The following is a 25,157-nucleotide window of genomic DNA, read 5'->3' on the forward strand; positions in this document are numbered from 1 at the left end:
CCCTCCCTACAACTTCCCCTCACCCCCAGGGAGCTGTTCCGGCCTGCAGGGCACCCACCACGGCGCTGCCTGAGCAGTGCTGCAATGGGATCTTGTGTCTTCAGGAAGAAGATTTGGGGGTTGGGCATCCAGCATTAAGAAAATGCAGCCAAACTTGAGGCTCTTCAGCTGGAAGAGTTCAACGCACATTCTGTTCTTCACCTAGCCTGGACCCATCCTGGGGGATGGCAGGGGGCCGCGGGTTCATCCCCTGCCCTCTTGGCTTCTCAAACAGATGTTGAAGATACACTTGGGAGGTCTGGACACGGGAGTGGGGGAGGGGGGAAAGAGGAGACAGGGCTTGGGACCAGGGTTAGCCAAAAACAACATTGCACAGCACATAGCAATTAAACATCCCTGCTCCCTGGGAGATCCAGACCCCCTGCTATAAGGTCCCTCTTGTCAGTAGCCTTGGATCAGTTTCACCCCCTCTCCGACATCCAGGCCTTGCTAAAGGACATGGGAGGGGAGGGGGCATGGGAGCAGAGGGGAGGGGCAACAGAGCTCTGGGAATCTATTTTACAGGACACATTTGCCCCTTCCGAACAGTGTCAGAAGGAGAGCCACTGAAAGCAAGAAAGCCTGTCTCCTCCACTGTTTGTAGAAAAACCTGCATTTTCAGTTTTGTTTTATTTTTCTGAATTGTCACTTCTGAAAGAGAGAGAGAGAGAGAGAAGAGAGAGAGAAAATGAGATTGTAGAAAGTGGAGAAGGAGGTGGTGGAGACAGACCCCACAAAACTAGGAACATCTCTTTCCCAGTCTCCCACCCTGGGGAGGTGCTGGGAAAGGTGCCTAGGTTCTGGGTGGTTCTAAGGACTGGGGCTGGAGCTCAAAAAAAGAAGGCTCCTGTGTGGGGCCCCATGTGGCCCTTCCTGGGGGCCCCCGTCATGGTGGCCATGACCTTTTCCCTGCCTGTCTGCCTAGCAGCCTGCTTCACATGACACAGTAGGGTTCTCTGGGAGCTGGGGCACCTCCTGTGCCCCAGCAGGGGGCATGAGTCCTCAGGCACTTCTTCAGGTCCTTGTTGAGCAGGAAGCAGACGATCGGGTTGACGGCAGCCTGGGCGAAGCTCATCCAGACAGCGGTGGCCAGGTAGCGGTGGGGCACGGCGCAGGCTTTCACAAAAACTCGCCAATAGCAGGCTACAATGTAGGGTGACCAGAGGAGTAAGAAGAGCAGTGTGATCGCGTAGAACATGCGGCCTAGCTGCTTCTCACCCTTGACCTCGTCCATGCCCAGCAGCCGCCGGCTGGCTGCGTGCCCATTCTGCCGGATACCCAGCAGGGTTGGTGGCATGGGTCCGCGGCCAAAGCCGGCGATCCAGTTGGCAGCAGCCTGGCCGGTGGCCCCAGGGCCATGGAATGTCCAGTTCTGGCTGATGGCTGGCACCATCTGCACTGGCTTCATCTTGCGGTGACGATACTCGAAGAGGAGGAGTTTGCCATAGACAGCGTGTGTGGCTGCCATGAGCACAGCCAACATAAGCATGAAGCCTAGTGTATCGTTGGCTTTGAAGTAGCGATGCTCAAAGATGCATTGGTCCTCCTCCCGGATAAACTTGTAGGTGCCCACATCGAAGACAGGTGGGAAGGCCATGGCCACAGACAGGGTCCAGGCCATGCAGATGACAGCTGCACAGGTCCAGAGTGTCATGCGCTTGGCGTAGAAGCGGTGGTGGGCAATGGCCATGTAGCGGGTGACACTGATGCAGAACAGCATGAAGGCCGCATGGAAGCAAAAGAGCACAGCCATGAAGGCCACGATCTTGCAGCTGAGCGCACTGAAGGTCCATGAGGAGCCGTGGCGCACAGAAGCCAGCACAAAGGGGAAGCAGACGGCAGAGCGTATGCCATCAGCCAGGCACAGGTCCAGCAGGAAGTAGTAAGGAGCCTTGTGCAGGGCACGCTCTTTGAGCACCAGCAGGGACAAGATGGCATTGCCTGCCAGGCTCACGCACATGATGAGTCCCAGCAGCACCAGCTTCACATAAGCCGACGCTGATGGCGGGGACAGGGCGCCGCTCGCCTCCTCGGGCTCTCCGGTGCTGTTGGCCATACTGAGGGGGCAAGGGCTGCTGTCAACCCTACGGGGTCAGCCAGTCCGGTACCTGATGGACCCTGCGGGACTCCATCAGTTATCCTGTGGGCTGCACCTGCAGATGGGGACAATGGTGGAGACACATAGAGACAAAACGAAAAACAAATACAGGTAGGTACACAGAGATGGAGTGGTAGAGAACAGGAGACAGAACAAAGAGGAAAAGGGTAGGAAAGATATAAATGGATAGGAATTGACATAGAGATGGAGCGAATGAGAAATTCACGAGAGAGAGAGACAGACAGACGAGAGAGAAATTTTGTCAGTTTGTATTAAGGAGAAGTACCAGTGCCCCAGAGGGTTGGAGTGAAGCGGGAACCAGAGAACCAGATGACCGGGGGAGGGAATGGGGGACAGAGAGAAAAACAGACGGAAAGGGATGGTGAGGAAAGAACGGAAAGGTCAGGTTTAGTCAGTCTGCCAAGTGCTCCCCACTCACTCCCTGGCTGGTCTTAGGCCCTGGCCTGGCCCACTTTCATCCCCTCTTGGCTGGCTGAAGATTGCCTCATCTCTCCAGATGTCATCATTCCCCATCACTGCCTCTGGGACCTGGGGATATTACTGTGTGGCTCTTGCGCTTTGTAAAGTCTTAAGGTCATGTTCAAACTTTTGACCACTGCCCATAATACAAAATGCATTTTATAGTGCAACCCAGTACACACACACATACACACACAAGCAAACCAGTACACACACACACACACACAGAGAAGCAGCCCAGTACGCACACACACACACAAACACCAAACAGCACTAATCGTGCATGCAATGCACATGTATTGAGACATGCATTCATTGTGTTTACTACTATTCTGTAATGATTCATGCTCTTCTAATGTTTTATTTTATCTTTTAAAAAAGAAAAGTCTAGTGGGCTGGTGTAGTGTCTCAACAGGCTGATTCTCCTCCCCGAGGTGCCAGCATTCCATGTGGGTGCTGGATTGTGTCACCACTGCTCCACTTCCCTTCCAGCTCCCTGCCTGTGGCCTGGGAAAGCAGTCGAGGACGGCCCACAGCCTTGGGACCCTGTGCCCGCGTGGGAGACCCAGAAGAGGCTCCTGGCTTCAGATCAGCTCAACTCTGGGTTTTGCAGCCACTTTTTTACGGCGGACAAAAAAGCTTCCTCTCTGTCTCTCCTGTCTGTAAATCTGACTTTCCCATGAAAACAAATAAATGTTAAAATTGGAAATGGCTGGTAACTACTCATTGTACAAATTTCTAGAGTGCTTGAGGCATAGGAGAAAGACTAATGTAACTGGAATGAATGAGGGAAAGAGACAGGGCACAGACGGGTCTGAGGCCAAGCCATGTGGGCCTGTGATTTTCGCCTGAGGTGAGGAATTCGGATTCTGCTTTAAGTGAAATCGGAGTAGGCTTACATACATTCCATGCTCACCAAAGCAAGCATTTGTTGCACATCAAGTGTGTCAGGCACTGAGAGGACAGCTGTGAGCCAGAAAGATGAGGACCACTGCTCCTTGGAGGGGGGACAAACTAGATCATCCTGAGGCGATATCGAAAGTATACAAGTGCAAAGCCAGGCTCCTGGGAACAGCATAACGAAGGGAAGGGGGTAGGAAGTGCTAGAGGCAGTTGTGCTGCAGTTGCTGATGAGGAGTCACAGTAATCAAGAACCAATGAGCCCGGCAGCGTGACCTAATGGTTAAAGTCCTCACCTTGAACGTGCCAGGATCTCATACGGGCGCCGGTTCTAATCCCGGCAGCCCCATTTCCCTTCTAGCTCCATGTTTGAGACCTGGAAAAGCAGTAAAGGACGGCCCAAGGCCTTGGGACCCTGCACCCACGTGGGAGACCCAGAAGAGCTCTTGGCTCCTGGCTTCGAATTGGCTCAGCTCCAGCCATTGCAGCTGCTTGGGGAATTAACCATCAGACGGAAGATCTTCCTCTCTGTCTCTCCTCCTCTCTGTATATCTGCCTTTCCAATAAAAAATAAATACATCTTAAAAAAAAAAAGAAGAAGAAGAAGAAGAACCAAAGGAGGCGAAGCAGGGAGACACGAGGGCTATTTGTGGAAACACGAGTCCCAGTAGGGGAGCCAGGGCCCAGCCATGGGACTCCGTGTTGCCTGCTGGGGAGAAAGAGCAAGGCATTTCTCAAGTACTGGCAGGGACCAGATGGCAGGAGGTTCCTGAGGAGTCCAGGTGAGAGATGAGAGCATCCCTATAGCCCTTTCCCTCCTGTAGTTGGCTTCCAAGAATTTCTCTTTTCTGTTGCATTATATGATTTCCTTTAAAAATTCTGTGTGCTGGGGCCTGTGCAGTGGCTTAACAGGCTAATCCTCCACTTGCAAGCACTGGCATCCCAAATGGACAGTAGTTCGTGTCTCAGCTGTTCCACTTCCCATCCAGCTCTCTGCTTGTAGCCTGGGAGGGCCGTGGAAGATGCCCCAAGTCTTTGTGACCCTGTGTCCACGTAAAAGACCTGAAGGAGGCTCCTGGCTGCTGGCTTTAGATTGGCTCAGCTCCAGCCGTTGTGAGCCAGCAGATAGAAGACTTCCATTTCTCCTCTCTGCAAATCTGTCTTTCAAATAAAAATAGATAAATCTTTAAAAATGAGTATTGCCGGTATTATCCTATTACAATAAAGGGTTTAGACTCAATTTCCTCTAGAAGGCCTCCCTCCATATGCCATGGTGGGCACTCTGACAAAATGGCCCCTTAGTTGACTGAGGAACTAAATGGCTGGCAGGTCGAGAGCGCCCCCTGGGAGTCACCAGGTAAAATTGCCGAAGGAGTAGCCGGAGCATTTTGTCTAGCAATAGGAACCACCCAGCTAAGCCTGGGGGGAAAAAAATCAAGAGCTTCCAGTGTGTGCAGGCAGCAAGTGCAATGATGTGATTAAGCTAATAGGGCTGACCCCAGAGGGAAATCAGCCAGGCAGCGCGGGTGAAGCTGGAGAAGCTCAGCATTACTGTGGGCACAGGGGAGAGCCTGGCATCCCGCGAGGTGGGACTTAAGCAAATGTCTTCTCAGCTCAGGGAATGTCTCCCCTCTTGCACTGTTTTGGGGGGACGAAGTCAGAGTTGGCAGCAGTAGGCCATGGGAGGAGACCAGGAGGGGCTGCTTGGGGTAGTAGGGTTGGTGTCCCCCCTTTCAGCCCTTGCAGGTCCTATAGCCTCTTCAGAACTGCGGAACAGCCCTTGGCTGGTGGAGGGTCATGCCTTCATGTGTGCATAAACACGCACACACCTGCTCCTTAAGAGAAAACTGGGAGAAAGGGAGAGAGACAGGAGAGACTGCATGTTACAGTCAGTGACGGCGGAGACAGGACGGGGAGGGAGAGGACGAACAGCCTAGCAAAACGGTATGACAGAGAAGAGAGAGAAATAGACACAGAAAGAGACAGGAAAGAGAGAGAGAGAGAGAGAGAGAGAGAGAACACAAGGGAAGAAAAAGAAATAGACAAACTGAGGGCAGGGAGCCAGAAAAAGAGAGGGAAGCCAGAGAAAGGCCGAAATTAAAAAGGAAGCACAGAGAGACACCCCAAGACCAAGAAAGAGGCCCATGTGTAGCTCAGGGTCTCAGTGAAAACAAAAAGCTAAATTTCAACCAAACCACTATGTAGCAACAGCGACAAGCAAACACAACAGAGGCACTGTGGTGCCAGTGGGGGAAGCGGTATAATTAAAAAGAGGGGTCTCTTGAGCACAGACTGGCAGCACAGACTGGGCAGAGTTGAGGCTAAGAATGTGTGCGAACACACGCACCCTCCCTCTCCCTGCACACACACACATAGCCCACTGTTATGTAGAGACCTGCAGACAGCAGCAGCCAGCTCAGAGTACAGGCGCGCGCACACACACACACACACTCACACACACGGGGAGGTATAGCTTGTTCTCTGCCTCCGCACAGGAACACAGTGTACCCTGCCTCCGCACAGGTACCCAGCTTAAGTGCCAGAGCTGTGTCATCAACAAAAGCGCTACTGCCCCCTAGGGGACATTTGGAAAATTTGCAAGGGCGTTTTGGCTGCCACTGGGGCAGGAGATTCAACTAATAACTAGGGGTCCAGAGCTCACAATCCAATGACAGGTGGAGCTGTCCAATACAGCCAGCACAGCAGCCCACTTCAGCTAGGAAGTTCGACTTAAAGTTAACATAATCTAGATCACACATAACTCTAGTTCATACACAAACAATGTATCACAACCCACCCCCCAGTTGTAATATATCTTGAGTGGTACAGGAATGTGGTTGTCATGCAAGTCAAGAGGGGATTGTATTCTGGTTTGTGACACTCTTTCCTTGGAGTTATGAACCACGTTGCAAAATCTCACCCCAAGGATTGTCTATTATTTTGTTGTACTTTGTGCATCTGACTTTTCTCCTATTTATTCATGATAACATGTTACAAGCCTCTAATAACTTTCTCGTATTTCCTGGGCAGTGTCACACTCAAACTTTCACCTGTTAAAATGAATTATTTCTTTATCAAGCACTTCCTTTTATTTCATATTTGAAATTATTATCACTACAATACAGATGTTATATAAAATATGATGTAGATTTTCCTTTGAATTAGGGTGCAGAGAGAGTATACTATCTAAGAACTTAATTTCCAGAAAGCAAAAGGGTGTTACAAGATACAACCGGCCCTCTGTACCTGTGGATTTGACCAACTGCACACTGAAAATATTTGGGAAAAAAGCCCTGTGCCTGTAAACATATGTTCAGATTTTCTTTTCTTCTTATTATTGCATAAATGACACACTTTAGCAACTATTTGCATAGCATTTGCATTTTATTAGGCATTATAAGCCATCTGGAGATGACTTAAAGTACACAAGAGGACTACACATATACATATATTGAGTCATGTTACATGCACATATTACACCATTTTATATAAGGGAATTGAGCATATCAATTTTGATTACCACCTCTATAGGGGGTGCTGGAATCAACCTCCCTCAGCTACCAAGGGACACCTGAATCTGTTACGTAAAAAAGGATGTTGAGTATATGAAAATGGCAGTGGCCCACAAAACCACACTCCTTTCCCTACACACACTTCTGCTGATAGATACACAGAAATACATCTGCTCACATGTGCTAACCCTCTCCCACACACACTCCTGTATGGACCCACTGACCCACTACACTTGATTATTCAAATCCTCTCACATTTCAAACTCTCATAACAGTGACATATCTGTCATCAGGTATATAAGTTATATACTTAGATTCAGTCACATATATGCACACACACATATATGTATGTATAGACAGAATTCCCCTAAGATACCTGTAGCTTGTTTGCACAGAGGAAAAAAACACAGGCAAATACAAAACTGCTCAGGTTAACCCACATAATGCACTCTCACAGAGACTGGTTCAAACCCTCTCACGTCGATCAGCTTCACTCACCAAAACAGACGTGTACATTCTGCCACAAATACATGCACACCCATTTGCATATGTGCTTACTCATGCACAGATGGATAACAGTTCCAACACACACACACACACACACACACACACACACACACACACACAGTAATATGCAAGTATAGTCAAATACACAGATAAAAATTGCCGCAGTGGGGCCAGTGGGTCTGGGGTTTGGAAAGCTGGTTAAGATCCAGCTTGGGACACCTGCATCCCAGGTAGCACAGCCTATGTTCACTTTGACTCCAGCTTCCTGCTAATGTGCACCTGGGAGGCAAAAGGCAATAAACCAAGTTCTTGGATCCCCATCACCCACGTAGAAGAGCTGATTGAGTTCTGGGCTTCTAGCTTCAGTGTGGTCCAGTCCCAGCAGTGTGCAGGCACTTGGGGAGTGAACAAACAGATGAGAAATTTCTCCTTCTCTGTCCATTTCAAATAAAGTTTTTCCATAGCCTGCTCATGCAGATACGTCCTCACACAGCTGTTGGCAAACACGTGCACATAAATTTGCTCACACTGATGGATACATCCTGCAGCAGATACACTCTCAAAAGACGCTCTATTCTCTGTTCACAGACCAGTTAACTCCTCTTTGCCTAAGTGGAAACGTTGCAGGGCTGCCCAGTTGGTAGATACTTATCACAATAGGGGAGACAGAGCAACAAGGGCTCTAGGGAGCTACGGCTTGCAAATGTTTTTATTACCTCCTGTTGAAACAGCCCAGAGAGTCTGATTATTTGAGGCTTGTTTATCATCAGCAGGGTTTTTTTTTATTTGGTCTATACCTACATGTATGTTTCTTTTTATTTTTAAAAAATATTTATTTATAAAACTGAGTTACAGAGAGAGTAATAGAGATATCTTCCATCCACTCATTCACTTCCCAAATGGCGGCCAACAGCCAGGTCCGGGACAGGTGCAAGCCAGGAATTTCATCTGGGTTTCCCATGGAGGTGGCAGGGATTCAAGCGTTTGGGCTACTCTCTGCTGCCTTCCCAGGAAGTTGGACTGGAATTGGAGCAGCTGGGACTTGAATTGGCACTTGTATGGGATGTCAGCATCAGAGATAGCAGCCCAACACACTTGGCCATAATGCTAGCCTCCAATGTTTCTCTTTTGATTTCATCTTGTTATTTTTTCTGCAACATTTTTTTCCCTGTAAGAATAGAAATGTTGAGTATCCTTTATCTGAAATGGCTTGGGGTACCTGCATACAGATGGGAACTGGAACCAGGTAGAAACCCCAAATTCATTCGTTTTTCATATATACCTTGTGCACACAGCCTGAAGGTAATTCTTTACACATTGTGAGTGTATCTGTATTGACTGTGGCCCATCACATGTGGTAAGATAAGGAATTTTCCACTGCAGTTTTTATGTCTGTGCTCCAAAAATTTCAACGTTTGGAGCATTTGCAAGTTTTGAATTTTTAGATTAGGGATGTTCAATTTGTATTGCATAGTATTAGGTATTCCTAAGGAGGACTGCATTATTTTGTTAATTGCTTTGATTGTTGCCTTCTTTACATAAGGACTTTTTTTTTTTTTTAATCACACTTGTAGTACTGCTGCAATGTAGCTCAGTGCAGCCAGGTCAGAGTCACTAATGATCTATCCAGAACCAGTCTCCTGTTGCCCAACTCCACCTGCCAGTATGCTGAAGCACATCTGTTATGCCATTCCATACATAAGTACTTTAGTTTCTGCTTCCAAAAGATAAGGAATCTTTTAAAACATGACAACACTATCACTTCTATTAATTTTTAAACTTACTTTGCAATTGCTTTTATGACATTTGACATTAAAAATTAGCCAATTCTGATTCTTAGTGGGATTTCCTAATTAATTATTCTCTTTTGCTTCTAGATAAAATGATTTAACATAATTAAATGAAGCTTCACAATAGTTTAATCGAACTGATTCATTAAAAGGAGCTTCAGGTCTTTGCAGTTTTGTTTCAGAATGTTATTTTTGTTCTTCTTTATACATTTTAAAAATTTATTTTAAAGATAGGACAACACAGAGAGAAATCTTCCAACCATTGGTTCCTTCTCCAAAATGGCTGGAATGGCAGGGGCTGAATCAGGCCAAAGCTAGAAGCCCAGAACTTCTGTGTTCCCCAAGTGGGTAAAGGGGCCCAAGCACTTGGACCATCTTCTGCTGTCTTCCCAAGTGCATTAGCATAGAACTAGATTGGACATTGAGCACCCAGAACTAAAACTGATGCTCATATAGGATGCAGGTGTCATAGGCAGCGGCTTCACCTGCTTTACTACCATAACACTATCCCCAAAGTACTGCACTCTTAAGAATGTAGAGAGGAGTTGTGGCTTAGCAAGTTGAGCCTCCACCTGCAACACCAGCTTATTTGAGACTCAGCTGTTCCATTTCTGATCCAGCTCCCTGTTAATGCACCATGGAAGGTGGTGGAAGACAGCCCAAGTGTTTGGCCTCTGTCACCCACATGGAGGCCCGGATAAAGTTTCTTGGCTCATGGCTTCGGCCTAGCACAGGGTTGGCCATTGTGGCTATCTGAGGAGTAAACTAGTAGAGAGAAAAACCTCTCTCTCTCCCTCTCTCTATCTCTAACTTCCAAAATAAATAAATCTTTAAAAAGAGAAGAAAAGAGAGAACAATCAGTTTCAGAAGTGACAGAGGTCTGTTGAGCCCCTCAACAAAAAGACTTGAAATTTTTAAAGTATCTGAAAATGCAAATTAAGAAAGCAAGATCTTAGGCTGGAACTCTGGCATAACAGGTTAAGCTTCCACCTGTGATGCCAGCATCCCATGTGGCCGCCAGTTCAAGTCCTGGCTGCTCCAAATCTGATCAAGCTCCCTGCTTTTGGACTTGGAAAAGTCCAAAAAAGAAGATGGCCCAAGACCTTGGGCTTTGCACCCATGTGAGAGACCCAGAAAGCTCCTGGTTCTTTTTTTTTTATTATTGATTACATTGCATTATGTGACAGTTTTATAGGCACTGGGATTCCCCCCACCCCTCCCCAAACCCCCAGCTCCTGGTTCTTAGCTTCAGCTTGGCTCAGCTTTGGTTGTTGAGGTCATTTAGGGAGTGAACCAGAGGATGGAAGATCTCACTGTCTCTCCTTCTATCTCTGTGAAAATCTGCCTTTCAAACAAAAAATAAATAATTCTCTTTAAGAAGAAGTGGAAACGGAGATCTTTCATGAACTGGATTAGAACATTCTTTAGGAGATCATGACCAGCTAGTGACAGGGTCTCTCCAAGCTAAGATGCTCCTCTTAGTAGAATTTCATGTCTTAGCCATCTGTCTGGAAATTGTCCACACAATATTTGGGACCAGTGAAGGAAGTAAAAGGAGCAAGAAAGGAGCTTCTTTCAATTATTGCCATTAAGAGACACATTGATGATGAAATTAAAGGACATAAACATGACACTAACATGGAAGACGGTTGAATCAAGAAGGTTTTAATTTTTATTTCGATTGATCATCTATGAACACTGACCGTGTAAGTTAGAAGTCCTTCAGAGATAAGTAAGAAGAACCAAAATAAACCAAGATTGAAATATGCAAAGGGATTGGGCCCGCACACAGTAGCCTAATGGCTAAAGTCCTCATCTTGCACGTACCAGGATCCTATGTGGCTGCCGGTTCATGTCCAGGCGGCTCCACTTCCCATCCAGCTCCCTGCTTGTGGCCTGGGAAAGCAGTCGAGGACGGCCCAAAGCCTTGGGACCCTGCACCTGCATGGGAGATCTGGAAGAAGCTTCTGGCTCCTGGCTTCAGATTGGCTCAGCACTGACCGTTGCAGCTACTTGGGGAATGAACCAATGTACAAAAGATCTTTCTCTCTGCCTCTCTTCCTCTGTATATCTGACTTCAATAAAAATGAAATAAATCTTTTTGAAAAGATCACGGCTATTTGGAGCTACTATGCACAGTTTGCCTAGGTCTGTGACAGCAGGAACCTGCTCTGGAAACATCAAGGAGCATACACTCAGCAGCCTCCCCTCCGAAAAGCTTACTGCAGGTCTAATTTCAACAGTAAGTGGTGCTAGGTGAACTTAACTCCATTCAATTCCCTCCCTACCTGCTTTTTGGATCCTTCTGTGAAAACTTATGGTCAACAAAACCTTTTTTGCTATTTTTAAACCTAAATATTAGGGAGGTTAAAAAAATTGATGAGTTAGAAGAGACACTTCAACATTTCTTTTAAAGAACTTTTTTGAGATTTATTTATTTAAATGGCAGAGTGACAGAGAGGGAGAGAGAGAGAGAGAGATCTTCGATCTGCTAGTTCACTCCTCCAAATAGCTACAATGTACAGGTCTGGGGCAGACAGAAGCCAGGAGCCAGGAGTTTCATCTATATCTCCCATGTGGATACAGGGGCCCAAGTACTCAGCCATCTTCTGCTTCTTGTCCAGGTGTGTTAGTGGGGAGCTGGATCACAAGCGGAATAGCTGGATTCCAGCTGGCGCTCTGATACGGAATGCCACCAGCACAAGAGATGACCTAATGCATTGTACCATAACACTGGCCCCACCATTTCAGCATTTCTTAGTGAATAATCCTCACGTGGCAGCAACTTGTTTCTTACACTGGCTTCAGCAAGTCAGTCTGTCTTTCTTTCTTTCTTTCTTTCTTTCTTTCTTTCTTTCTCTCTCTCTCTCTCTCTCTCTCTCTCTCTCTCTCTCTCTCTCTCTTTCTCTTTCTCTTTCTCTTTTTTATTGAAAAGGCAGATTTACAGAGAGGAGAGACAGAAAGATCTTCCATCCACTGGCTCACTTCCCAAGTGCTGCAATGCCCGAAGCTGAGCTGCCCTGAAGCCAGGAACCAGGAGCTTCTTCCGGGTCTCCCATGTGGGTGCAGGGTCCCAATCAATGCTTTCGTCCATTAAGCAAGGAACTACATGGAAACTGGAACAACTGGGACTCAAACTGGCTCCCATATGGGATCCCAGCGCATGCAAGGTGAGGATTTAGCTACTAGGCTATCACAGCAGGCTTGCAACTAATTTTTCTTTAGCACATGAACGAAATTACATTAGAAAATTTAAAGGCAGTGAAGAATACTGTACATGGAGTATGCAGCACTGATAAAGGCTTATGGATTTAAAGTAAAGCTTAAACTCAGGAAAAGGGAGAATAAGTATTGTTCCCCCAGGTGATATTTATTTGCTGCTGTGATTTGGATACTAAAAAAGACTTAAAGGATGGGTAAAGCAGCATCTGCATCTATTTAGGGGGAAAGCGCCATCATGATTTTGAGATGCTCAAAATGAGCACTTGTGACAAGAAATTTCCAATATCACATTCAACTGAAAAGAAAAAGAAGCATTTGATTTAAAGAAGGATCTTCCGGGACTGGTGCCAGATGAAAGACTCATTCTCTCTCTCTCATTCTATCTCTCCCAGCACCCACCGCCCCACTTTCTTTCTCTGTATATCTGCCTTTCCAACAAATATAAATCTTGTGCTTTTAAAAAGACTCTTTTGGAGCACAAAATACAATGACCACGAAGTATGCAAGGTCTCATTATTAGTGAGAAAGGAGTTTAAATCAGTGAAAATGAAATATACTGTTTAAGCATCTGCTGTCATCTCCTCGACCAGCTTCTTGGTAGTGGTGACTGGTAACCACCAAGAGATAGAAGAGATCATGTAGCTTTTTCAAGCAAAAATCTGAATCTCTATCTGGCCATGGTAAGAACAAAGAATGATGAAAGAGGATGGAAAGGGGAGTCAGAAATAAGCAGCTGTTGCATTTCTAAGGAGAAGCTGGAGTGGTGTGTAAGTGCCAGCCAAAGTTAGAAACTGCACTTGATGCTTCAGAGAAGCCCAAATGGCATCTGATGGTCCCAAAGTCACTGTTGTTGAGGTGAGCTTTGCAAATCTGCCTGGACAACTCCCATGGAATATGATCCTACATTCAAGAGTGTGCCTTCCAAGATCAAGAAATGGCAGGCCATAAGTGAAGTTATACCTGCATGGGTGGCTGGCGTTGTGGTGCAGGTTAAGTCACCGCATGATGCTGACATCCTATACGGACACCGGTTTCTATCCTGCCTTCTCCACTTCCCATCCAGCTCCCTGCTAATGCACCTGGGCAACAGCAGAAGATGGCCCCAGGATTTGGGCCCATGCCAACTACATGGAAGACTCAGAGTTCCAGGCTACTGTCTTCAGATTGGCCCAGTTCAGGCATTTGCAGCCTTTTGGCGAGTAAACCAAACGATGGAGGATTTCTCTTTCTCTTTGTATGTCCCTCCCTCTAACTCTAAATTATGAGTGGTTATTTGCTTCATCAAAACCAAATCCAAAACAAAACAAAACAAACAAGCTACAGTAACTTGGTCTGGAAGATCTACACTCTAGGACAAATAGATTTACCAAATCAAGATGAAAATGGCCACCAGTGAGTCAAGTGACCATAAAATAAATCAATACCATCATGACCAAGGCTCACAAGTGAGTACAAATGTTGACCATTACAAATTCACATCAGGGACCACATAAAGTTCTGTTTCTAGAAGTGAGTTCAAGCATGTCATGACAAAATCCTGGAAAGACTTCATTTCAAAGTTGTATACAAAAAAAAAGTTGTATACAGATTCAATATTTAATAAAACCCTTAAAACTGCCTTTTTGTTTTCTTCCTACAATTTTTATAATATCAAGAAAATGTAAGAAATTTATTTGGGAGGGGGCACAATGGCTTAATTGGCTAATCTTCCCCTTCCAATGCCACAATCCTATGAGTACCAGTTCATGTTCCAACTGCTTTACTTCCCATCCAGCTCCCTGCTTATGGTCTAGAGGGCAGTAGAGGTCTGCCCAAAGCCTTGGGACCCACGTGGGACTCTGCATCCATGTGAGAGACCTGGAAGAAGCGCCTGGCTTTGGAATGGCTCATCTCTGGCCATTGCAGCCATTTGGGGGAGAGAACCAGTGGATAGAAGAACTCTTTTTAAGATTTATGAATTTTTATTGGAAAGTCAGATATACAGAGAGGAGGAGAGACAGAGAGGAAGATCTTCCATCTGCTGATTCATTCCCCAGGTGGCTGCAACAGCTGGACCTGAGCCAATTTGAAGCCAGGAGCCAGGAGCCTCCTCTGGGTCTCATATGTGGGTGCAGGGTCCTAAGGCTTTGGGCCTTCCTCTACTGCTTTTCCAGGACACAAGCAGGGAGCTGGATGGGAAGCACGGCCATCAGGACATGAACCGGTGCCCATATGGGATCCCAGCATGTGTAAGGCAAGGACTTTAGCCACTAGGCCACTATGCCAAATCTCTTGAAGGAACAGCTTTCTGTGTCTCTCCTTCTCTCCGTAAACCTGCCTTTCCAATAAAAATAAAATAAATCTTTAAAAAAGAGAGTGTGGATCCTCAGAGCATGCCCCACATCAGGGACCTGGCGTGGGTGGGAGACTGAGTGGGGCTTCTCCCTTAGTATCCCCTTTTACCTCAGATACATGAAAGAAACAATGTGGAAATAATATTCTTACCTATTTTCCTGTAGCCCTTGAACCTTTTTACCCTAATTAACTATGTAAAGATTATAAAAAATATAATAATAATAAAAAAAGAGTGTGGATTAAAATTTTTTTTTCTTTGGCAATGGCATCATGGTGTAGTGAGCTGAGCCTCTGTTTGGCATCCTGCATGGGCACCAGTTCCAGTCCAGGGTGCACCACTTGCCATCCAGCTCCCTGCTTATAGCATGGGAAGGCAGCAGAGGTTGATGCAAGTTCTTAGCCCTTTGGACCCACATGAAAGACCCGGAAGAAGCTCCTGGCTCCTGGTTTTGGACTAGCCCAGCTCTGGTTGTTGCGGCCATTTGGGGAATGAACCAGTGGATGAAGGACTCTCTTTGTCTCTCTCTCTCTCTAACACACACACACACTTCCTTTATCTGTACATTCCCGACTTTCAAATAAAAATAAATTTTAAAAAATTTCTTTTTACCAAACTCTAGTATCGCTAGATTCTTTTCAGTTTACCCCACATAGTAATTTCATTTTCTTTGTTTGCTGAGTTGTGAAAGCCCTAACACAGTCACATTTAGTCACATGGCATAGAAACACTTGCATACACAGATATGTGCACATCACATGTGTACATGGAGATTCAAATTGGCATTCAAATGCAGACTACACTAGCTGACAAGTATAATTATACACACACACACCTCTGCATGTACACACAGTTTAACACGCCCAGAAGTGCCGCTAAAACTAAAAGATAACACATATGTGCAAAGATATAACTGCCTTTCTATAGAAATACAGGCATAGGCCGAGACACAGCCAGCATTTAAACAGGGCACTCGCAGACACACATTTATACAAAACACACTGCATGGACCTACACACTTTCAAATATAGTACTAAGGGTTGATATGCATAGGTAAGTCCCACCGACATCCTATAGATGCTCTGCTCCCATGCCACTGGCTCTTACACTAAGACACCAAAATCCACAACCTTGGTACAGACATCCACACTCAGTACAGGCATGCTCATGTGTAGAGGCACCTGGCTCATGCTCACTGCTACCTGCATAGAGGATAAGTAGGCCTGGAGAGCAAGGCAGACTGCTGCAAACACACTACCACAGCCACTGAGGCTTACTCACACAGACAGGCATAAACCCTCAGCTGCGCATCTCCATTCACACCTACACATACACCCACATGTCACTGACACAAACATCCTAATGCATGGCTTTATAGACACAAACCTTTTATGCTCACACACACATCTGCATTATCACGTATTGGCCTGGATGCCAACCTTCTGGCATTTCCAAGCACTCACAATGGAGATTCATGTATGCACACAGACACACAGACACATACACACACTCACACATTTACAGACATGTCCACATGGTCAGATTATTGCTGGCTGGCATGCATGCACACATATGCACACAGGCAGAAATATGATCACATGTGTAGACATACCAGTAATGCAAGCAGCAAGCATCTACACTCAAAAACAAAACCACCTACAGGGACCAGCACAGTAGCCTAGTGGCTAAAGTCCTTGCCTTGCATGCGTCAGGATCCGATATGGGTGCCAGTTCATATCCCAGCTGCTCCATTTCCCTTCTAGCTCCGTGTTTGCGGTCTGGAAAAGCAGTAGAGGACGGCCCAAAGCCTTGGGATCCTGCACCCACGTGGGAGACCTGGAAGAGGCTCCTGGATCCTGGCTTCAGATCGGCTCAGGGCCAGCTGTGCGGCCACCTGGGGAGTGAACCAGTGGAGGGAATATCTTTTTCTCTGTCTCTTTTTCTCTCTGAATATCTGCCTTTCCAATAAAAATTCATAAATCTCGAAGAACAGATACAGATGTGTGCCCTCATACTTCCAGATGTGTGTCCTACTGGGAAAGATGTTCAAAGGTCCAACCCTCCCCCAAACTGTTCCCTGGACACACCTTTCATTCCTTCACACTTGTGCTTTTATAGGCACACTGGAATATAAATATATATTTATAACTTCCTGTGCAAACACACATATTCCTAGCATGAACAAACTCATTTTCTCACTAACACATGGACGTGGATAATGGGTCAAATAGGCCTTTAGCAGCCTCCCTTTGCACTTGCAGCTGGGCACATCCTGTTACTTAGACACTGGTACAGATAATTATCTTAATAGGTAACATCTTCTATGGCACAGAGGCCTCATTACCTGCCAGGCACTGTTCTGAGGGCTTTTGATCTATTAACTCATCTGATCCTCATCCTCTGAAATAGGGAGTATTTTTAGCCCTACCTGAAGATCAGATACTGGTCTATGTTGAGGTTCAGGGACTTACCCAAAGCCACAGCTAGTCCATGGCAGAATCAGGATTCAAACTCAAAATCTGCCTCCAGAGACCCTTTCTCCTAGACCCACTTTCTCCTATGGAGAAATGCACTTACCCCAGGCCCAGGTACAGACACATCCCCCTCTAGTCCAAGCATACACTCACAGGGGCCAGTGGCTACACACTGACACCCTCTGACACCCAGTCACACAGTCACATACACAGGCCAAGAGGGACATGTCGATATTGACAGCCACTCCAGCAGAGACACACTGGTATGTGTCATTGAAGGTGCATTCATGCACATGTCCATAATCACATACTATCCAGACATAGTCACACTGCTGGCCACACAAAATATCCAGAAACACCACTGACACACCATACAGATCAAGTTACACTCACATACCGATATGCCCACTTTGCCACATACGCTTTTCATCCAGAGACAGCCAAACACCCACACACATTTTCCAGACACATCCACATGAACACCTGCCCAGATTCACTCAAACTCATATCACCCCCCCACACAAAGTGACCTATACACACTCGGTCTCACACCAGCCTGATACACCTGTATTATCTCAAACACTGTCCAGAGAGAACTGAATACATCCGACTTGGTTACTCATGCTTTCCCATAACCCAACTAAGATAAGCTTACACATTCTTTCTCATAGAGACCATTCATACATATATATTCATACACCCAATGCCAATGAACTCACACCCTTTCACACATATCCCATTTAAACACACTCCTCATATGTGTGCACCTTACATGTGTAACCATTCCATCCAGACACAGACACATAAACTCCCAACTCAGTACACCTGTAATCTCAAGTGCAACACCCACAGATACCTCATCCAGGTACTCCTACAACCTGTCTTTCACACACAGAGTATCAAAACACACCCAAATGATACACTTTTCAAAGGCACCACACATACACACACCCCACCCAGATACACGACACATTCTAAATCCAAAAACACCCACAGACACACACACACGTAAATGAGGTGGATACCCACCCACACATAATCCAGAGAACCCAGTCACACACAAATCCTATCCAGATTCACACTCAGTTTCTCATGTCCTTCTCTCTGTTTTGCATGCATATGCACATATTACACATGTACACCATAAACACAGCCCCACTCAGATAGCACCTTCTCTCTCATAAACACACCACCATTCAGATTCATCCCTTTTACACTACTGAGATCCACTCAAATCCGCACCCATTGTCGACGTATATGCACGTCCACACCCCACCCACACATATCGAGCTTTCATTCTTACCGTCCAGGGATAGCCTCCTTCCTCCAAACCCAGTTCTCATCCCCTCTGCACCATTTGGATGCACACACACACTCCATCCAGATGTACCCCAAAATGATCTCTTTCATATGCCCTATATTGAAACACACATATACAAGCACATACATACACACACTTTTCACCCAGATACACAATGCAAGGTCTCACAACACATTGTCCAGATATATTTTATGACACATGCTACTATCCAAATACATTCATGCTCTCACCTGTCCATCATCATTCCAATTTTTAGTATATGTGCTGCTGAAGCTAGCACCTGTCCATCATCAAGGTATGCTTACACACAAAACCACCCAATTTCAAGTATGTAAACATACAGTCTTACACACAAGTCAAATGTATCCACACACTTTCTTACACAGTATGCAAGGATATGTATGCCTCACACACACTGCTATCGTGATACACACATTCCCACTCCTATTGTACCCCAGTTTGTCCTCATTTCAGACAAGCTCACGCTCTCATCCTGCATCCAGATACACATGCACATTCCTCTCACCAGAGACACCCATGCTCTCACATCCTTGCTACGCTAAGCCACCCATATATGCACTCCAAACTACCTATTCTCTCAATCACCTTGATCCAGCTCTTCCCACACTCCATGCACACAATGCAGACACACCATATTCTCTTCACACACCATACATACACATCTACACCACATAATCTACAGACACATCTATTATATACACACTCACTATTAAACAAGCTCATCTTCACCCAGATGTACCCAAGTTCTGTCTTACACACAGAATCTGGATACACTCCATCAAACACTTCCATTACATAGACACACTTGTGCTCTCACCCACCTCACATCATCCAGATAAGCCCACACTCAGATACCCACGTTCCTAATAAATTCACACACTCTCATATATAAACTCTATTCAGAAACAACAACTCCCTCTTACACAATAGATACAGACACTATCAAGCACATACACCATTCAGGAAATCCCTGCTCTCAATCGTACCATCCAGATACATACATATTCACATATCCTTCAAGTACACACACCATTACACATATTCCTTCCCCAAACTCTCACTCATATCATTCTCTATCCAAACAGGCCAGCTTACACCAACACTCATCGCTCTTCTCTTAAACACACTCAAATTTCACATACAAACATCCTGCTCCAAAATACTCATGTTCTCTTTTCTATGCCACAATGTGTATTCTCTCTCACTTGATATATCATAGCACACACATATACATCCTACTAAAGTAAACTTTTACTTACAAGTACATATTTGTATCTAGGTTTCTGCCTGAATGGTACAATTTGGCTGCTATCTATGAAAACCATTTACCAACTTCAGGCATCATACAATGTCATTCTGTCCTGGACCTTTGGTTGTAGGGACATAAGAAGAATGGATACTCTTTGTATTCAAAAGAATCCTTTTATTTTTTAAAAAAGATGCATTTATTTTGAAAGTCAGAATTCCAGAGACAGATAGAGAGAGAGACAGAGATCTTCCATCTGCTGATTTACTGCCCAGATGGCCACAAAAGCCAGCACTGTGTAGGGAGAAACCAGGAGCCTGGGGCTTCATCTGTGTCTCCCATGTGGGTGGCAGAGGATCAAACACTTGGATTGTATTTCATTGCTTTTCACAGGCCATTAGCAGGGAACTAGATTAGAATTGGAGCAGGTGGGACTCAAATTGGTGACCATATGGAATGCTGGCATCACAGGCAGTGGCTTTACCTGTTGCACCACAACGCCAGCCCAAAGGAGTCCTTTCCTAAAGAAGTCACATGCACCTATCCACCAGGACATCAGCAATGACTGGTTCCCACTTAACGAGTTTGACTATTGATATAAATTATTCTACCAGAGGGACTGACATAGCAGGTAAAGTCACCTGCGACACTAGCATACCACATGGGAGTCGGTTTGTGTCTGGCTGTTCCACTTCCAATCAGCTCCATGCTAACAGCCTAGGAAAAGCAGCAGAAAATAACCCAAGTGTTTTAACCCCTGTTACCCATGCGGGAGACCCGGAAGAAGCTCCTGGCTTCAGCCTGGCCCAGTGCTGATCATTGTAGCCATGTGGAGAGTGAACCAGAAGATGAGAGGTTCATATTCTCGCCTTCCCTCTCTCACTCTTCCTTAAAAATTAAAAAGGAGTTATCATACCAGGAGAGACCCCAGGTTAATGGAGGTGAAGAGATGCGCAGAACATGAACTTTTGTTCAAGAGTTACAGCTTGCCAACTTGTAGGGTGTGTACACAGTTACAGATAGACATGGTCTAGTACGGTACCACTGATGCTCAGAGATGCATAAGAAGTCACACCGACTCACAAGAACCCTTATCACCCTCAGCGAGAAGGCCCTTCTAAGTAGGCCCAAGGCTAAGTGTGTGTCTTTCATACAAGCACATGCCTGTAGACAGGCAGACTCTGCATCACACCCAAGAAGATAATAACCAAATATGGACATACAAAGATGACTGCCAAAGGTGTATACACATATACATGCAGAGATGACCACCTAAATGTATTCACACACATTCATACATCTTGTATAATATGTAGACATCTTTACACAGATACCCAGCTACACACATGCTCAAAAGGTGATAATGTATACATACACAGGAACTCTAACACATAGGCTTGTTTGCACAACTGGGCATATATGCCTACAAGCATAATGACACATGTTTATTTTACATCAATTCTTTCCCATCTACACTTAATCAGATATGAAAATACAAACGTCCTCACAAAACATAATCACACTATGACAGCCAGACATGCACACTGTGCACAGTCACACAGGTTTATATGTCCACATAAGAAGTTATGCAAATAAGTCATTTACACTTATATTTCTGCAGGCAAACATGAACACACAGGCATGTTTATACACATGTACACACTCACATCTTCTCATACACACGCCACCCTCATCACAGACACATCCATACAAAAACATTGATATATATATACACCCAAATGTGTTTATGAGATCAGAGTGTCATACACACATTTGTTCACATGTTGGGTAACATATGCTCCAGAGAAAGCATACAGAAGTACAAACACACATATGCAGAGAGAATTATGCAAAATGGTACACATGCACACCTGTGCACTCAGTCATACAGATAGGCATATTGACACACAGATGAACATGAACACAAGTGTGTATGTGTATATATATATATATACACAAATATGTTCTTTCACACACAAAAAACAGGTGTTTATTATACACTAATGTTCACCCATGATGATACACAGGCATACTCCAGCACACATATCACACATGCTCAAAAATTACAAAACATGAGACACACACCCAAGTATTATGAAATGTAGTTACTCATGCATGCCACAACCAGACATGCACTTACACACCACAGTGTACACACAGATAGAATTAGACATTTTGAAATGCATACATTCACCTGTGCACCTAGCCTTTGGTGTGTACTCACACATACAGGCATACACATCCCACAGCCACAGTCATCTACATGTTCAGACATTTACACATAGGCATCTCCACACGGCATCTATTCATTCACACACTCCCCTATCCCCACAATTAGTTCTCCTGATCCTAGTGTGCCAATCTGCCCTAACATTGCTTTAATCCATGTGGGTAACTAGGATTGTCTACAGACAATATACACTCAGACGGGCACACACAAGCACTTAACTTAAAATGCTAGAGAATCCACACATATGCTTACTCACACAAATACATGACAGGCACACTTACATAGAAGCATGTTTTTTCTCTCTCTCTCTTACATAGAAGCATGTTCTCTCTTTCTTTCGCCCCAGCAGCCACACACACATATATGCCCTAACACCATGTAGATACACCCACAGTCATGTGCACATGTGAGCATACATGAATATACACAATTAGGTACACTTAGGTATTCACCTGATTGGCATTCTGAAGCCAATTATATGCATAGAATTAGGCATGTGCACTCAAAGGCAAATTCACAGCACACATATACACAACTAGACATGCAACAGGCCTAATGGCTAGAGAAACACACCCACATCCAAAGCAGAATGAAATGTACCCCTTTGCTCACCCAGACACACATGCTAAGTCATACCCACACCTCGTTATACACACACACAAGCCTACCTAGGAACTTACACGCTCTTCCATAGCATCACATAGCCTGCTCATACAGACTCAAACACACCTAGTCAGTGCCCATGAAAGATCACACACACACAGTTTCAATTGCACACAGACACCCACGCTCAGGCCCAAACACCTCTTGATCATAGACTGGTTCCTCTCCCTTTCATACTAAATGCTTCTTCAGAAAAATCCTGTGCCTCAAAGTCCAAGCCCTTCTTGCCTCCATTGGGGGTGGGGGTGGTAATCTTCTGGGTTTTAGCCTTCAGTTTCCCCCTTCCTCTCCTGGCCCATAGCCCCTCACCCCATGTTCCATCACATCTCCATACCCACAAACCAATGAACACCCCGCACTCCAGGCTCTAGCTGAACAAATCCCTGGGACCCAGTCCCAAAAGACCTAGCAGCTGCATGGGCCACACCCCAGCTCCGTTGGAAGCCCTGAGAGCACAGAAGCTTCAGCCTTGTCTCCAGGCCCTGCCAACCATTGACCACAAGCCAAACTCTTGCCAAGTCTCCCCTCAACAGGGAGACACATATATCACCCAGGCCAGGAATGCTGCAGGCTCTCAAGGACACAAGCTTGTGTGTGTGTGCGTGTGTGTGTATGCGCATGTGTGTGTACAGAGGTAAGAACAGGGAAGGAGACTGGACTGAGGGGGAGACAGGAGGCTGTGTCCACAAGCATCACTCATCAGTCCCTACAAACGAGAACTAATCACACAGAACCGCTCCTGTCTCCCCTCCACTTCTCCCATTTGCCCACCTGCTGCCTTCCACAGATGCTTGCTGAGACTCTGGTGAGGAATGGACTAGTCTCTCTCCCAAATAATCAATAACAGTATTAATCAGCAACAAACATAGATGGCGTCAGTACCACCTTGAAGCATGCCCCTTAGTTACTTACAACAATTTACTTAATCTCTTCACCCACCTATGAAGGAGGATTACCAGTCTCTTGGACAGAAGAGAAAACTGAGGCTCGACAAGCAGCATGCTTGACTGAAGTTAAAGAGAGAGCTAGGAGCTGGGGAAGTGGCCCTGGTAGAATCCATCTTCTCCATGTTCTAGGTTTTCCTGCCTTTCCAGATATAGGGACCTCTGGTCACTGTACACAAGGCCACAAGATCTGAGGCCCCAGCCACAACATGGACAATCTGAAACACACAGAAAGCCATGTGATGGACCCACAACGGAAGGGAGACGGTTGTGCCTGGTCCCCGTCACTTGCTGTGTGGCTTGGTCCTTGTCTCCCACAGAGCCATCAAGGCCACCAGGGCCTGGAAATGCTTCCCACCCCACCTCACCTTCCTCCAGCCCTACAGTGGCTTCCTCCCTTCCCTCAGCTGGGCATCACAGCAATGTCTCCATTGGTGAATGAGCAAAAACCTGTGCTACCTGTGGGGAGAGACAAGGGAAGGAAGGAAGGGATGGAGGCAGGGAGGGAGGGAGAAGGGAGGGAGGAAGAAAGGGAAGGGGGAGGGGAGCGAGGAAATAGAGAAAGGGAGGGGAGCAGGAAAAGAAAAGAAGGAAAGAAGGGGTGGTCTGGGCTGGGAGCAGCCTCTCTGTCATGTCTACCCACCTGCTCGCTATCCAGGTGCTCGCACACACAAAGACACACACACACACACGCACACGCACACATGGCAAGCAGGCCAAGGAACTCGGAGAGTGGAGGAGGAGGGAGAGAGAGAAAGAGAGAGAGGGAGAAGGGTGGGGGGGGGGAGAAGAGGCAGCTGCAGGAGGCTGAGCCTGCCCAGGGTGCAGGCATTGTGAGGGGAGGGCAGGCCTCCTAGGCTTCCCTTCCACAGTCAGCACAGCCTCATGCCCACATGCCACCATAATGACCAAAACAGACCCCGTGAGGGGAAACAGGTGGTGGTTCCCTTTCTCATGGGACAACATTGAGGACTGAGGAAGATAGGGGGAAGGTGAGGAGTCTCCAGGCTTGGGTGCCCAAGTAGCCCCGTGATGGAGCAGAAAGAGAGAGCGAGACTAAAGGGAGTCAGAGACCAGCAGAGCGCAGCAGTGATGGAGACTCTGAAAAAGGTGTGGGGAGGCACAAGGGAAGTCCTAGCCAACATCCTCCCCCGAAATCCAAGCTGACTGCTTACCTGGGCTTTCTCAGCAGGAATGTCTTGGAATCCAGGAAGAGGGCTCAAGCTGTCTCCACCCCCAAGATCGGTCACATCTCAGGCCACATTGTGGGACTCTCTGTGATCGGGAGGCCAGTGACTCTCCTGCTTCGGTTGCCGTGGATACAGCTGGGTTGGTCTAAATCGCAGGCATCAGGGGAAGCAGGCACCGGAGGGGTGCA

At 46.2% G+C, this 25,157-nt stretch overlaps 1 protein-coding gene across 1 annotated transcript; it reads right to left on the reverse strand.

The window, feature by feature from the left end:
• Positions 1-677: 677 nt before the first annotated feature.
• On the reverse strand, positions 678-25,120 carry GPR173 (G protein-coupled receptor 173). Its single transcript, XM_041001481.1, has 2 exons — positions 24,948-25,120; positions 678-2,192 (listed from the first exon to the last, which is right to left on the reverse strand). Exon 2 carries the CDS (start codon positions 2,093-2,095, stop codon positions 974-976), a length of 1,122 nt encoding a protein of 373 aa, XP_040857415.1. The 5' UTR covers positions 2,096-2,192; positions 24,948-25,120; the 3' UTR covers positions 678-973.
• Positions 25,121-25,157: the final 37 nt, after the last annotated feature.

The sequence above is a fragment of the Ochotona curzoniae genome, unplaced genomic scaffold (genome assembly GCF_017591425.1).
Source record: "Ochotona curzoniae isolate NIBS_2020 unplaced genomic scaffold, NIBS_Ocur_1.0 contig_1274, whole genome shotgun sequence".
NCBI lineage: Eukaryota > Metazoa > Chordata > Mammalia > Lagomorpha > Ochotonidae > Ochotona > Ochotona curzoniae.

Bases quoted from the DNA above. Each gene is read 5' to 3' on its own strand.
- GPR173 (XM_041001481.1), bottom strand. From the start codon at position 2,095: ATGGCCAACAGCACCGGAGAGCCCGAGGAGGCGAGCGGCGCCCTGTCC.